Genomic DNA, 16,113 nt, shown 5'->3' on the forward strand with positions numbered 1-16,113 from the left:
GCGGACGGCACGCCACACCCTTCTCCTCTCCCCCTCCCCCCGCCCCGCCCTCAGTTGACACGTCACCCGTACGCAACAAGTGATGACGTTCGCCGCGAGGAGACGGTCGCGAGCTGTTTTCGCGAGCGATGGAAGCCCACGAATGGCCGCCACCTACTCGCTCGCTCGCTCTCTCTCTTGAGGGCAGAGGTTGCAGCACAGTAACGCCCGGTCAGGTCGGCGGGAGCGGGTGGTTCAGTGACAGATCCTCGGTGACTGACTGACTTGACTGTGTGAGTGAGTGAGTGAGTGAGTGAGTGAGGGGCGAGCGGGCAGCGGGACCCGGGCGCTGCCATGGCGACGGCAGGGAGCGGACCGGGTCAGAGGTCAGGCGCCTGCGCGGTCCTCGGCCATCTTGGCAGCGCAGCGAGCGCGTCCTTCAGGGCGGCCGAGGAGAGGAGAGGAGAGGGCCGGACCGGTGACCTCCTCCTCCTCCTCCTCAACCCGCAGGGATGGAGCAGTGAGAAGGGGAAGCGATGGCGGCGGCGGCGGCCTCGGCCTTCAATGCCAAGCGAGCGGCGGGAGAGCGGCAGGTAACGGGGGCGGAGTGCGAGCGAGCGGGCGGGAGGGACCGGCCTGGCGGCCTGGGGAATGGTCGCCCCCTCGGCTTTACTTGTCTTCCCTTTGCTCCTGTGGGGCCCATGTGGCCACTTTCCTCGCTGTCCATCCTTTGCAAAGATCGCGCGGTGCTATTCGAAAAGAGAAGGGAGTTTCTCTCTCTCTCTGTCTCTCTCTCTCTCTCCTTCTTCCCTGCTGTCCCGGCCGACGATCCCGCCCAAATAAACTGTACCCGGCAACTCCTTTGTTTTTTTTTCTTCCCCCTCCCCTCTCAAAATAATATTGGTCACTCACTTCACTGACCGTTTGCGGGAACCTCCTGTGCGCAAGACTGGCTGCCGGGTTTGGCTCGCAAAAATCTGCGAGGGTCCACTTGACGCTGTAATAATAATAATAATAATAATAATCCTTGCATTTGATATAGCGCTTTTCACGTCGGGAGGACGTCCCAAAGCGCTTCACAGAATATACTGTATTCCGCGAAGCGCTTTGAGAAGTCTCTCAACGACACGAGAGGATGCGCCATCGGATGCCATCGGGGTTTATCGTTCTTCGTTGTTTTAAAACACGCAGTCGGTCCATTTTGCGGTATGTTCCCGTGAAGCGCTTTTCGATGTCTCAGCAATTGTGACGAGGCGCTCTGTATATCAAAGCGAGGATTATTATTATTAATCCTCCTCCCACACTCGGCTCATGCCATTATTTCAGTTGGTTTTTTGAATTTTAAACCGGTGACTCCCTTTCCGTCTGGAAAAATCCAGCTTCTGTGAGGCGCTGAATTGACATGTGTTGCTGTGACTCACACCCACTTGGAAGTGTTGTTCATTTTTTTAATATATATATATGTATACACATATAAAAAACATTTTTTTAAAAATCTGTTTCTGTTGAATAGTAATAATAGAGTACCAAAGAGATAATGATTTATGACTGGTTGTTTCTGCAATTGTTTCAGTTCAGCTAAACCCAGACTCAGTGGGTAATACTAGTTAGGTACTGGCGGAGAAAGAGAACAGCCCAAGAGTTAGGGAATCTGACTACTAGAATAATTCTTGAGCTGAATATTTGCTCTTTTCCTGGATGGAAAACCAGTGCATGAACATCAGCTACCTCATGATGATTCTAACGTGTTAATTAAACTTTACTCATTTACAATGTGTCTAGGTTACAATAAGGGCAGAGCAACTGAGATAAAGTGTTGGGTGCTTTTTAGTCCAAAAATACATCAATTGTTTTTTTCCCTAAAGACAGCTGACAGATGGTGCAGTAAGAACTCAATTTAGAGTGATAATAGCTATGTTGTGGTTCAGAGAATTCTCTAGGTTGTTGTTTAGGGCCTTCTCCAGGCATAATTGTAGCACTGGGACATTTAAGAGTGACACTGTGCTTCTTAATAAACCGGTTTCAGGTCTGTTGGGTCTGTATTTATAGTACCAGGCAAGCCTTATTAAAACGAGTTTCATTTTTCAGAATATAACTCCACCCTGTTGTTGCAATTGGTGAGGTTCATATAAAATTATTTCAGCATGGACTGGATGTTTTCTATGAAAGTAGAGCTTAGAGATGACTCACAGCACATACAGCAACCACAATACTCAGTGTACCATGAAACACAAAATCATTGCTTGAGAGGTTGCTGTTGTTCATTTTAAATATCGGATCAAATAAAAAATTGGCAGAGCAGACTAGTGGTGGCTCATTAACATTGTTTGGCATAGAAACAATGCCTGGGTATTCAATATTGTAAGCGGAGATGAACTTGCTTAATAACTCACTAATGTTTGCTTATCTCGTGCTCATGTGTGCACAGGAGATGTGTTCCATTGAAGGGTCATTCAATGTTCGAACCTATCATGGAGGCATTTTGAGTTTCTAATTGTTCTGTTTCAGGCTGATGACTTTAAAAAGAACCAACAGGTTTCAAACCACACTACGTATAATGGAATGGAGGAGGAGGTGAAAGCTTTTCTTATTAATGAAGAGCAGTTGCACACTTTTGATGACCTCACGAAAGTCAACCCAGTAACTACTGCCACAGGTAACTATTTGTGTAGTAACCTGATTCAGTGGGTTGTTTTCAAATGCTGTTTGTGGAGCTCCCCCTGGTGACCTAGTGGGTAAAAACATTTTCCAGAAGAATCATCTAAGTCCTTGGCAAACTGCACAATAATAATAATAATATGTTTTAGTTTAAATAATCTAGATGTTTAAAATGAAATGTGGCTTATATACCTTTTCTCTCTCTCTCTCTGTAGTTTTAAAATGCTTGCAAGCAAGATATGCAACCAGCCTGTTTTACACACACGCGGGTTGTACCCTGGTGGCCCTTAATCCGTTCCAGCCTGTACCTAACTTGTATTCCTTCAACATTATGAGAGATTATCACACAGCATCTCGGCCTCAGGTAAACTCAACGTCAGAACAGCTATTTGTCTCATGGATTTAGTAGCACACTACTAAATTGTCTGGAAACTGGCTATTGTAAGATATAAAGAAAAATAAATTTTAAACAGATTTTTTAAAAGGCTGCCTTTCATTCTCTTCAGGACTTGCAACCCCACATTTACATAGTGGCTGAACTAGCCTTCAGGAATGTCCAGGGCCAGGTGGAGCCAATTAACCAGTCCCTAATAGTCAGTGGGGAGAGCGGTGCTGGAAAGGTATGGAGCAAATTTAAGAGATCCGTGTGGAGGTACTGGTATGTGGGGCTCTGTTGGTTAGGTAGGAGTCCTGCAAATTGAAGTATTTAGAAATTATGTTGTTAAAACATACCTGTGACTACTGCAGGGGTTAACTAGTCAACCTGTCACAGCGCTCGCCTTAATAGATGCTTTGTGATTCTTTGTCTGTTCGTTAACTAGTTTAATGCAGAAATTATAGACGCAAGTATACAAATTCTCGAAATGGTTCTGCACATTATATAACCACTTGTGCGATCATGGTCACTGTGACTTTGAAAGTCTCTGCCAACAGTCAGGTGATGGATTTGAAAAGCACTTGTTGCTCTTTTTGCACTGTGTGTTTTTTGAACATGGTTGGCAACTTAAATCCAATTCTTACCAATTGGTTTCTCTGTGTAGTACCTAGTGATGTACATGCAACAACACTTTGGCTGCTTAATTTGAGGATAGTGTGCTGTCCAGTGCTTCATTGTAGTCAGTGGCAACAACTTATGAAGTGTAAATCCCCTCTTCCCTCACAGTTAAATGTGAAGGAGGGATTAATAGTTGTGTCTTAACGCATGTAAGATAATATTTTCAATCGTAATAAACTCTGTGGCTTTCACCAACTGCTTAAGCTGAGGAATGGTGGAGCTGCTGGATTAATCCGAGCGGAATGCAATGCTGGAGTCGAGCTCCATGCACCTTTTCTTGACTGGAACAGCTTCAGTTATTAACTAATGCATTTGTGCACAGGAAATAATACAGGTGGATATAAGTCTCGATAATACCACAATAAATAGACTTCACCACTCGATATGTCTTAAGTTATGAAATGTGGATTTCCAGCACAAGCAAGTTGTTTTAATCACCTTATCTCTGACGTCTCCCGCTGCAGACATGGACATCACGTTGCCTTATGAACTACTTTGCCACCGTTGCTGCCTCGTCCACCTCTGCTAAGTGCCAGGAGCACGTGGAAAGGATCGAAAAGCGAGTTCTTGACTCCAACCCAGTGATGGAGGCATTTGGTAAGTGAGTGCAATGGGTTTTTGGCGATCGATGCTTGTTTCAGACTCTCTTGAGAACCAGCGCCTTGGGACGTCCTCCCGACGTGAAAGGTGCTATACAAATGTAATTTGCTATTGCATTGCATTTTGCCTTACTTGGAGGGCGAAAGAGCAGGGAATTGAAATTTCGATGGGTGCCATCTTGAGAGGAGCAAACATCGAAGCAAAATATGGGCCAGATATGACCTCCTGTTTCATGTAGTGAAATGGGTTCAACTGTCCTGTTTTGGGGATTAAACACATGTCGGTAGCTCCTAACTGGGTTTGTGCTCACAAATAAATCTACACATGACAAAACACTCTTCTTGACCAGTGTTGTTTACTCTACACAGGAAACGCTTGCACTTTACGGAATCACAATAGCAGCCGATTTGGGAAATACATCCAGCTGCAGCTAAACAGGTGATACAGCGAGTTACAATTTCCATCAGTTTTTACAGTGAACCAACCATTCCAAGATTAAATCCACAGCAGCATTATGAGCCTGACCTGGAATATCATCATTTTTCCAGGAAGGAAAGAATTTTTTTTAATATAACATGACTGTCATGGCTGTTTTTGCATATAAAAATATCCTTCAGGCCAACGGTCATCCACCTCCAATAAAACATATTTTTGAGTCCCTGTCAACCCTCTGTTTTATTGTCACACAGGTCACAACAACTGGAGGGAGCCTCTGTACACACCTACCTTTTGGAGAAAACTCGAGTCGCTTATCAAGCTCCGTCCGAGAGAAACTTTCACATCTTTTACCAGGTACGGCAGTGACCCTGTGTAATGGGCTGGTGTTTGCTCAAAGTCGTTCCAATGTAAGGAGGTGTTTTTGGACTGTATTGAAGAGTGTGACTTGGCGTGTTACTGGACACCGAGTTTTACTGAGATTGAGTTGTGGGTAGCATGTTGTAAACCAGTTCCAGCCAGAGTCACTTTCACATCTCTCGGTTTACAGTGCAGCCGGATACCTCAAGTACTTCACAGGCTTCAAATTACACAATGTCAGGGCTTGGAGATTAACTGTTACTTTAGCTGGAGGAGCAGAGGGAGGAAAGCACCCAGAAGATCTGCTAAATCAATGCCCTGTATCGTGTCATTGACCACATTAACCTGGATAGGAACAGTGGGAGGCCATCGAGTCTGCTTCGTCATTTATTAGACCACGCTGGATCTTTCAACCACATCTCCATGCACCTTACTTAATAGCAATGTGCACTAAGTGCTCCAAGACACTACCCTTTGTGAAGGTTACTATATAAATGCAAGTTGTGTAGTCTGGATGCTGGAACTCATTGATGCGTCTTGTCTTTAGATCATCAAAGGAGCCACTCAGGAGCAGAGGTCAGAGTGGAATCTGTCCAAAACAGCAGAATTTGTCTGGTTACCAAACGTTGCAGAGACTTTAGAAGGTTAGTCAGAGTGAGGGAACCATTATCCAACCCTGGATGTAAAGGCAGGTTACCCTGGATGGCCACACTAACAAGATTCTGTTCATTCAATTTGTTAAATATAATGAAGTGAATCTACAGAATATTACCTTATGGGCATTATAATAATCCGTGCAATGGTATAGAATCTTTCACATCGTGGGGGACACCTCAAAGCGCTTCCCTGCATGTAAAGTGTAGCTGTGTATTTTTGTAGGAAAAACAATATCATACAACCTCCAGTCATACTTTTTTCCTTTATCGCGTGCAGAAGAGCAACTTGAGGAGACCAAAGCTGCGATGCTGCATCTGGGCATCGACAATGACAAGCAGGACCAGGTGTTCAGGGTAAGGAAGCACCATCTTATTTCCTGTCATTTTGATCATGCGTATCGGTAGCTTCAGTTCAGAAATCCAATCAAATGCAAGGATTATTATTACTGTGTTGTGCTCAGGTTATTCCAGAATGTAAGCTACACTGTTTTCAGGATATTCTTAAGAGTATTAATGCCATTTGCATTCTTGTGATCCGTATTCCCCTTTCCCGCAGTTGCGGCCCCGCAATAGCCTCTGTAGCTGCTGAAACCTCACGGATGTTGGCTTTTCTGTGCTTTTCCCCATTAGATTCTAGTAGGTCTTCTAAACCTCGGCAACGTGGGCTTCAGCTCCCCTGCGGATGAGTCTCAGCCGTGTGAGCTGAAGGAAGACACTAAAGGTAGGAGCCATTCGATGTATTATTGCATTTTTTTAAAAACATTACCTTATGGCAGAACTTTAGGAATTCTGTAAGTCAATTTTAGTTAGATTCTCAGAGGCTTATTCCCAGTCAGTAAAGAAAGATTTTTCTCATGTCCTGTGAATAGTTGCAAAAATAGTAAAGATGTTAAATTTTGAGCAGCTGTGTGGATGTGTTTTCCAGGGTGAGAGTGTTTGCAGTCTGCTGTCCTCTGAGGGTTAATATATCCTCAGAAAATTAATGGGTGGAGTCCTGTAGCTTAGTGGTTAGAGCACTTGCCTCTCAAACAAGAGGGCCTGGGTTTGATTACCAGGCAGGGCGAAACATTGGGCAAGTTTCCTTACTCCGCATCCCTCTGTTTACCTAGCAGTAAGTAAGTCGGACTGGCAGATCGCTTTTCTGGGGGGAATAATAGTCCCTTCAAAAAAGTAATAATTTGGTCACTCAGTCCATAACTGTTTGTGAGACGCTGCTGTGGCAATTGGCTGCCGCGTTTCGCCCACAAAATATAGAATCAATATAAAGTATATCCTGTGAAGCACTTTGAGACATCTCAAAGACCTGATAAGGCGCTATATCAAATGCAAAGATTATTATTGTGTTGAAGCAGAAAAGGTTTCCTCCTGGTTGATGGTCAAAGGTGAAGGAAAGTCTGTGTGCGATGCTTGTAATAAAGATTGAGCCCCGGTTCTGATTTTTTTTTTTTTTCAGGTTTCCTTAAAACGACCGCGAAGCTGCTGAGGGTGTGTGAGGAGGATCTGGGGGAACAACTTAGGGTGCGGACCATCACAGCAGGCCGACAGCAGCAGGTCTTTAAAAAGCCGTGTTCCAGAACCGAGTGCGGGACGAGGCGGGACTGCCTGGCCAAAGTCGTGTACGCAAAGTAAGTGCGCTTGTCGTTGCTGTGCGCTGAGTGCGAAAATTGGTCGCTCAATCCATGACTTTGTGGGACACTGCTGAGCGCAACTGGCTGCCATGTTTCACCCACAAAACACACAGTCAATCAATCAATTAATTACAGTATATTCTGAAGCGCGTATGAGTCTTCTCAACGACGTGATAAGGCGCTGCATCAAATGCAAGGATTATTATTATAAGATTATTTGGCCATCTATGCAAAATCTGTAGAGCATTCACTTGAAAAGGATTCCTCTGCTCTCTGGGTTGGAATAACAGAAAAGCTGTCCTACCTTTGTGTTTTTTGCAGGTTGTTTGACTGGCTGGTAAAGGTCATAAACACCTCTATATGCTCAGATCCTTCCACGTGGACCAATTTCATAGGTACAGTGCGGTGCAAATATTTTCACAGTGTAATTCCTGGCCTAAGATGCCTGTGCAGCCCTATCCAGAGCTAACTTTTGGCTGAGTTGAGCCCAAGTTCTTTTAAACTGAAGCCAGTTGGTCTGTATCATCTTAGTGTGGTACTTAAACCAGCCAAGCCATTAATTATAAAGGTGTTTGCTACTGTGCCTGTGAGTAACCGAGTGTCACATGACAAGCTCTAAGCCTAGCAGGTCAACAGTTTTAAATGCTTTTGAACATTTGTCTTGTAAATCCCGAGCTTTAACACCGAGGACCTCCATTTCCTCTACTGAATAAAACTTGTGTTTTAATTACATTGAAATGTCTCGAGGTGTTTCATGATAATTTACTTGCGTGTAATGACTCTTTCTTTGGTAGCCACAAAACATGCCTTTTCTTAAGGTGAAATTATTTTTTTTAAAACGTGCTCATGAGCCAAGTGACATTGCCCCAATCTTTGTGCAGGTCTGTTGGACGTTTATGGATTTGAGTCGTTCCCACAGAACAATCTGGAGCAGCTTTGTATTAACTACGCCAATGAGAAACTGCAGCAGCACTTTGTGGCCCATTATCTCAAAGCACAGCAGGTACTACAGAGACACAGTGACCTAGTAAACCCTTGCACAGCACGCTAACAGCACAGAGTGTACTCCAGCAGCACCAGAATGTGGGTCGGAAGCTGCTGTCAGTCAGCCAGGCTCTTTGTGTTCGGTGGAAGCTCACAATTGGGCTTAAAAATTTGGCTTAAAATTGTGACATCATCCTTCAGAGGATAGAGACTCTACTGTCTTCACGTTTCACTGTGTGGCGCTTTGTGAGAAATTATAATGTATTCCTGTGTTTGATATTTGCTTTCCTTTTCCCTCTCTTTACCCCATCAATGACTCTAGGAGGACTATACTGCAGAAGGCCTGGACTGGTCCTTTGTTAGGTACCAGGACAACCAGAGCTGCCTGGATCTGATTGAGGGGAGTCCCGCCAGCGTGTTCTCACTGTTAAATGAGGTCAGTCAGTCTTTCACTGGTTTCTTAACCAGAATCTGAATTGGGCGGAGGCCGGTCTGTGTGGCAGCCCCTCACTGAGGCCCTCTGGTGGTGGTGTGAGGAAGCACCTCCCCAAGGACCTCTGGTGGTGGCTTCTTGGACAAGCAACAGCTTGCATTTATATGGCGCCCTTCATGCCAGGGTAGTGTCCTGGAGCCCTTCGAACACTGAGGACTTGAATGTACTGTATTTTGACCCAACTGTTAAAGCAGTGCCCCCACACTACATGTTTGTCACTGTTTGGAAGCACTAAGGCTCGTGACGGGATGTGAGTTTGCCTCTTCTTCCGGTCCCTGTAAACCACATTGCCTTGCAGGATCTTTTCATCTTCAACTCTTTCTCTTCCTTTCTTCCTCCAGGAGTGCCGCCTCAACAGGCTTTCAGATGCCGACCAGTTTAAGGGTCGCCTTCAGAAAGCTTTGGGGGCCAACAATTGCATGAGCTGGGATGTGTTCAGCAAAGTCCCTCATTTCACAGTGGCTCATTACGCAGGGAGGGTCAGCTACCAGATCGAGGGAATGACAGAGAAAAACAAGGTCAGTCCTTCAGAGGAAACTTAAATATAGAGCGTGTTTAAATGAATTTGGGGTGTGTGTGGTGATGGCGGAGGTATACAGCTTGCAGCTACTGAGAGATTTAATGCCGGGACTGCACTTGTTTTTTTTAATAAAACTTTAGGGTTTGTTAATTGTGTATTGGGACACTTTGTTGTCAGTGTGCAGTGAGCTGGCGGCCATTATTGAAGTGGATCTGCTCTTGCTTTGTTAGGATCCTGTCCCACCAGAACTGGTGCAGTTGTTGCAGAAGTCACAGGATGCCTTGCTGAAGCAGCTGTTTCCTGTTGCAGAGCAAGACCTGTGCGATGCCAAAGCTCTGAGCAAAGCCATTTCGGTGGTGGCCAAATTCAAGGTTTGTTTTGATCAGTTAATGTATTTTCTTTCTCTCTCTCTCTCTCACACACACCATTAGGCGAATGACCCTTCAGTCATTACGCCCCTAACCTCTGAAACACCCTGACTCTACCTCTCCTCTATGTCTTTAAATCCTACCATAAAACTAACCTCTTTGACAGTGCTTATGGCTGCCGCGTTTCGCCCACAAAATATACCGTCAATTTACTTTTCAGTATATTCTGTGAAGCACTTTGGGATGTCCAGAAGGATTATTGCAGAAGGATTACGCAAGGATTATTATTATTATGTCCAACCCCGCCACTCAGAAGCCCTCTGAGACGTTATACTATGTGAACGCTGCTGTATAAATACAAGTTGTTGTTACATTACTGTACGGTGTGAGGTAACTTCGATTTGCATCCTTCAACATGCTTTTTCCCTCTACTGCAGGGCTCACTGGAAAGCCTGATGCGTATTTTGAACAGCACCACCCCTCGCTACATCAGGTGCATAAAGCCGAACGGGGATTGCAAGCCACATCTCTTCAGGTCACAGGAGGTATGCCGAATTTTGCTGAACCAAAAATCCTCACAATCTTAACATGTTCAGACGATGAGTCTTGAGGCAGAGAACGCGAGTGAGGAAATCTGGTCCTCTGGAAAGCTATTGAAAACGGGATGATGATGACGTTGAGTTGATTGGAGATGATTGTATCAGAGGTGTGAGGTGTTTGCTTTGGTTTCAGGTTCTGACACAGCTGGAAGCCTGCGGTATCGTCGAAACAATCCACATCAGTGCCGCTGGTTTCCCTGTCAGGTGCGTGTGATGCAGTCTATTCTCCAGTCGAATGGGGGAATTAACCACATTGTAGCAAATGTATCTGCGAGTCTGTATAATTTTAAACTTTTACTGTAATGTGATATGAATTTAAAACAAAATACTCATGGGATTTGATATCTTTAAATCATTATGTTCCAAATTCAGAATATTAGACTTTACAATATAACAAATGCCAAGCCTGCAAGGTCTTGTGGGAGGTAAGGAGGCCAACCAAACACTGCTGTTTATTTCTGGCTTTGCTGGCTTGGGATTCATGGTGTACTGCCCTGGGACTCTCAAACTGAAAACAGCCGTGTCTACTACCAGCACAGATCCGGTTTGCGATAATCTGTTTTTTAAAAAAAAAAGGCCCAGTTATGTTTTTTCTCTGAATATCAATGTAACACAAGACAAAGCAGACTTTATGCAGATCAAAACGCCTAAGGGGAGCCAGGCGCACAAGGAACACTGGCTCTAGTGTTCTGCTTTATGGGGAGGCTTTGGTAGGTCAGTGTTTTAGCCTCTTTGTGCGTGCGTGGGTGTGTGTGTGCGCACGCGCTGTAACTGTTGATACTGATTGGGAAGTAATTTTATTGTTCAGAATCCTGTACCGACCATTTTTGGAGCGCTATGAACTTTTGAGCAAAAGCCAAACACTGCATGAACAAACGCTGCCTAGGCTTAACCAAGGACCTCCCGCAAAGCGGAGGAAAGGTGAGTGTTATCAGCCCTACTAACCGTGGGTTGGCTGCTGTGGGGTTCTTTCTGTTTTCTCCTCTGAAAGCGTTTCCACTACTGGGCTATAGCTTTATTGTCAAGGAACCACTGGGCACCTTATCCAAGTAGCTTTGATTCATGTGGGGACCTTGATTGGTTGTGGTCAGCTGGTTACTCAACTGAGCTCAGCCCGAACCTGCCTACACAGCTCAGGCCAGGGACTGAGGCTCTGACCTTCTGATCTTTGTGAGCCGATTCCCTTCACCCACCTTGGTGGTAGCTTTACCCACCTGGTCACCAAGTGCTTTTGATCCCACTGCAGAGCATTTGGTGTGTGCGCCTGTGTGCAATAAGATGATATTGACATTATTACATGGATTGAATTTTAAATTTACTGCTGACAAAGCATGTTCTGTAAATGATATTGTATTTAACTTTTCTCTTTCTTTTCATATTCCCATCACTCCGCCCCTCTTTTACCCTTCCCATATTCTGTCCCTTTCTCTTGTCTTTAATCAATTCCTATGTATTCAACTGGGTGCCTTCAGCTCACTGAATGACTCCACTTTGCTACTGTCTCCGATGCCTTCACCTTCCGTCCTTGTGTGGCGAAGAGGATGCGGCCATGAAAATGGGTGTCACTTGCCTTTGCAGGTTCACTGCCCACAGGCGGTACCACTGAGGAGCCGAGTACCATCGTGCAAGACCTTCTTGTCAATGTTCTTGTTGGCCAGAATGCTGCTGTCTCATCCTTTCACAATCCAGCTCCAAGCGGCCCCTGCAGCTCAGTGGTACATTGTGGCAAAACTAAAGTCTTCATGACGCACGGTGTAGTAAGTTCTGCAGAGAAATTTTTAGCTGTGAATACTTGTTGATTTCTGTTCCATAACTCAACTACTAAGTTGGCTCATTGGGTAGCACAATAGTCTCTAGATTGGACGATTGTGGTCTTAAGCCCACTTTAGTGAAATACCAGAGAGTGTTTTAGTCTTTTTTTTGTGTGTGGTGTCGGAGGTGCTGTCCTTTGTATAAGACATGAAACCGAGGTTTTGTCTGCATTTCCCATGACGCCTAGAAGAGAGCAGGGACTTTGCTGTGCTCCAATCCATGTCAATTGTAGCCCCTAACTGCTGCTAATTAATGACTCCTGGTCTGTATTACACTGGGATGGGCTTTTGGGGAAGGGAAGGGGCATTTTTAAGTCTGTATTCTTGAGTCTTCTGTAAAATGTGTTAAACAACACATGAGCACTTATCACTAATCTCTGTAGCTTGAACAACTGGAATGTGCGAGGAGTCAAATGCTCTCGCACAAGGCAACGTTTATACAGAGCAGCTGGCGGCACTACCGGCGCAGGAAGTTGGCACGACTGAGGCGAGCGACAACCGTGCTCCAAGCAGGTAACTGTTGTGTTAATTCCACCACTTCATCATAATCCCCTCAAAGCACTTTATATGATTGCTTTAGAAATGCTGAATGTTTTCTCTGCAAACGCTCGTTTTCTAACTCAATAGTTGTTTTGTGCGCAGAGAATTCCACATTCTGTGTAAAAGTAACTTTATTTTCTAACCTCCCCATTAAATCGTTTTGTGATTTGATTGTATGCGGTATGAGTTTGCCCTCATTGCAAGGTTCCAGGCTCACGTTGCTTAACTTGTTTTATAGCTGTCAGGTCATGGCTGACAAGACGGTGGATTAAGAAGTGTCATTATGCTGCTACGGTGGTGCAGCAGGCTTGGAAAAGCTGGAAAGTAAGACGTGGCTTTAATTTGGTTCCGTTTGGTACAGGGTATTTTTTAAAATTGCATTCTAAGCCTTTTGCTCCTCCATGCGGCACTTCCAATGAGGAATTCAATTACAAAATACCTCTGATTACCAGAATGACCTCCACTTGTGTGACTCAGATTCCATAATGAAGAATCCGATTAAGATACAATTGCACATTAGCCACCACTGCCTGATTTATTTCTGAAACTCTTTAGGTCAGAATGGAAACCTTGGCCGCAGCAGAATTGGACGACACAAGCAACTTTGAAGAGGAAATGGCATGGCTTCCTGGTTCTCCAGTTTGTTCCCAGAATCTTTCGTCGAGCAAACCTTCCCAAAGTACTCTGAAACAGGATTTAAAGCTACGCTCGTGGCCCCTGGGTCTCATCCTGTCCTCTGCACCGTTGACTGCATTGACATTCACTGTGAGTGGGACTGTTCGGGCTCTCGCTCGGTCGGCTTGTTTGAAGGTTCAATGGGGGCGAATAAACCATAAACAAGAACCCAATCAGTCTGGCTGTGACCTGGTCTCCATTCGAGCGCTGCCTCAGGTAAAGCACCGTTATTAATTAGTGAATTAAAATGATATAAACCTTGCATTTGATACAGTGACTAACATCTCAAAGCGTTTCGCTGATAATTGTTGTCAAGTGAAGCGTTGTAGTTGTAAACTGAGCAGCCAATTTGCACACAGTCAGGAAGTGAATGATCAATTCATGTGGGGGACTATCGGCCGTGATATAGGGAGAATTCTTTGTATTCTTCAAATTGGAACATTTTAACACCAGCTCTATATAAGATGTTGCACTGTTTTCTAGATAAGGATAAAATTCCGTTGCAAGAGATCACCGTTGCATTACGCCGACATTTGTCCAGAAAGCTACAAGTGTACAATCAATGGCCTCAACCAGATTTTGTTGGAAAAGACGTAAAGTGCATCTACCATTCAACCACACATCACCGCAAGCCTTTCTCTGCCACAAGACCAGCTCCGACCATAATCTGATTAACCTCGGATAAGAATCACTTTGTTCATCAACATTCATTTGGTACATTAAGGTTTGAATAAGCTGTACCTAAGGACTGTGTATCTATGTGCAGTGCTAGCATGTGACTCATCAAGTCCACTTCTAAGTGATTAATCAATTAGAAGCAAGATTTTATAGAACACTTAATACAACTTTGTGGCATACTGGGAACTTGAGAGACTCATCAATTACGTTGCAGGGTTACTCTGCCTTTCTGTTACATCACAGCAGCACACACAAGTTAAGACTCCAAGGTGTATCATGCTGCCTTTACGATAAATGTATTGCAATTATTATTTTAATTACAAGTATCAAAAATTAATGTTATGCAAATAAGTGCCAATACCTCAGGGCAGGTAATTTGAACAAAATCTACAATTCATGTATACAGTATTTATAGGAACACTAGTTACTTTTAGTCTCGTCTTTTCCAAAGAAGTCTTTGCGCAAAACCTGTATACGGTTTCTAATGGGAGAAACTCTTCAAACTTTCAGGTGCATCTTAAACAATAAGGGAAATGGTTGTACAATTTTCTTTTAGCTTCCCTCAGTCCACACTGAATCAGCTGACAACCAAAATAACACTACCTGGGTGTGTTTTTATATTGGGGGAGAAAGTGATTTTAACTTTAAAATTCTGTTACCTCTGATCAAGGAAATCAACCTTTTATTGTTCAGCACAAACACTACCTAAGCCTCGCACAAGGAAGATTCCAAGGTGCTGTCTCCCATTCGATTTCCATCTGGACTATGCCATTCAGCCTTAATAATTCCTTTGTCCAAGGGCTACTGTAACACAGGTGAAATTAATTGGACAGCGATCCACTCTATTTTTGTCCCAAGGGCAGGATCAGATAAAGACTGCAAACTCCTTCACTTTATTTTTGTTATCGATGTGGCTTCATGACAGCTGACATGAGGTCCTATCTGTTGTCTTTCCTTTCTTGACTTGGAGCTGCCTCTCGCACACTGTGCTGAAGTGATAGTTGTGACAATGCTCCTTGATTGGTGCTGGATACTCTGGGGGAATTGCTGGGGTATTATTCAGAAAGTAATATACTAATCTTTTCATTCATGTAATCACAGAATGTAAAATTCTAAATTGATTACACATTCAGGAATACTTGCTTTATCCCTGCATATAAACTGAGAACCTTTTAGAACTAACATTTAATAGAATACTTATAAAGAATTTGTATTTTAAACTGACCATATAAACAATATGCTCTGAACAACTCACTGACCAGTTCTACCAGAAAGATAACGAGACAGTGAGAACTTGCACTCAGTGTTAATCTTTTGATTTGAATAGAATTATTTTTAGAAAACACTACTTGGGCATTTTTTTTTTTTTTTTGCATCTGTGCTGTTTTATCAGTCCAAAGCCATGGTACAATTCAGAGTACAAGTGCAGCTAGGACAACCACAGGAGATTGGGCTTTGGCTCACAGGGATGAATGTCTCATTGATGACATTATGGCTTTTTGTAATTGCTTATAGATTGCAGGCAAAATAGTGTGAAGCTGCTGACTTGTTTATGAACAACATTGCACTTTGTCCACATGCAGCAAACATTAAACCTTATTGGTCAGTCATACTGTCAATTCAAATCATGCAGCTGCTACCAAACAAGGGGATCTGTTTCAAAACTGTTACACGTTTTATTTAAAACTTGAACAGATGTATTTATGTACTGAATCATCTATTTTAAATGAAGCTGTTTCTATGTAAAGTGAAAGTGTTTGATTTGAGGAATTAAACATTGCATATGTATGTTTTTGTTTTCTTTAAGGGTAAAGGGGGTTAGTCCATGCATGATAGTCCAATGAGCTAAAATAATAACCCTTGCATTTGATGTAGTGCCCTATCATGGCTTTGAGATGTCTCAAAACGCTTCGCAGAATATGGCCTTCAAGCCATTCTGAAATGCATTTGTAACTAAGTTTAGTATCAACTTCAAACTACTCTTCTCACCAACTCCTGTAAATCACTGCCCCCAATAGAATGCCCAAAGGGTTTAATTCAAGGCCAATATTCTCAGATTCCTAGTGATAGAACTG

The 16,113-nt window shown here is 43.7% G+C and overlaps 1 protein-coding gene across 2 annotated transcripts; it reads left to right on the forward strand.

The window, feature by feature from the left end:
* The first annotated feature begins 156 nt into the window (after positions 1–156).
* Positions 157–15,826, forward strand: LOC103180631 (unconventional myosin-XIX). Of its 2 annotated transcripts, none has more exons than XM_007896589.2 (24): positions 157–272; positions 2,488–2,635; positions 2,853–3,001; positions 3,144–3,257; positions 4,156–4,288; positions 4,660–4,729; positions 4,981–5,083; positions 5,634–5,730; positions 6,020–6,096; positions 6,373–6,463; positions 7,196–7,367; positions 7,692–7,765; positions 8,252–8,373; positions 8,677–8,790; positions 9,189–9,365; positions 9,598–9,738; positions 10,173–10,280; positions 10,468–10,538; positions 11,143–11,255; positions 11,913–12,091; positions 12,529–12,658; positions 12,924–13,009; positions 13,241–13,576; positions 13,844–15,826. In XM_007896589.2, the coding sequence occupies exons 2-24, from the start codon at positions 2,542–2,544 to the stop codon at positions 13,955–13,957; spliced, it is 2,865 nt and encodes a 954-aa protein (XP_007894780.1). In that variant the 5' UTR covers positions 157–272; positions 2,488–2,541; the 3' UTR covers positions 13,958–15,826. The 2 variants fall into 2 exon arrangements, with proteins under 2 accessions (XP_007894780.1, XP_007894779.2); XM_007896588.2 differs by lacking the exon at positions 157–272 and adding an exon at positions 296–572.
* The last annotated feature ends 287 nt before the right edge of the window (positions 15,827–16,113 follow it).

The sequence above is a fragment of the Callorhinchus milii genome, unplaced genomic scaffold (genome assembly GCF_018977255.1).
Source record: "Callorhinchus milii isolate IMCB2004 unplaced genomic scaffold, IMCB_Cmil_1.0 Scaffold10, whole genome shotgun sequence".
Classification (NCBI taxonomy): Eukaryota; Metazoa; Chordata; class Chondrichthyes; order Chimaeriformes; family Callorhinchidae; genus Callorhinchus; species Callorhinchus milii.

Excerpts from the sequence above, each read along its gene's own strand:
- LOC103180631 (XM_007896588.2), top strand. The coding sequence starts at position 516 with ATGGCGGCGGCGGCGGCCTCGGCCTTCAATGCCAAGCGAGCGGCGGGA. Across the intron at positions 6,097-6,372 it reads AGCAGGACCAGGTGTTCAGG|ATTCTAGTAGGTCTTCTAAA; the intron begins GTAAGGAAGCAC and ends TTTCCCCATTAG. Across the intron at positions 7,368-7,691 it reads GCCAAAGTCGTGTACGCAAA|GTTGTTTGACTGGCTGGTAA; the intron begins GTAAGTGCGCTT and ends TGTTTTTTGCAG.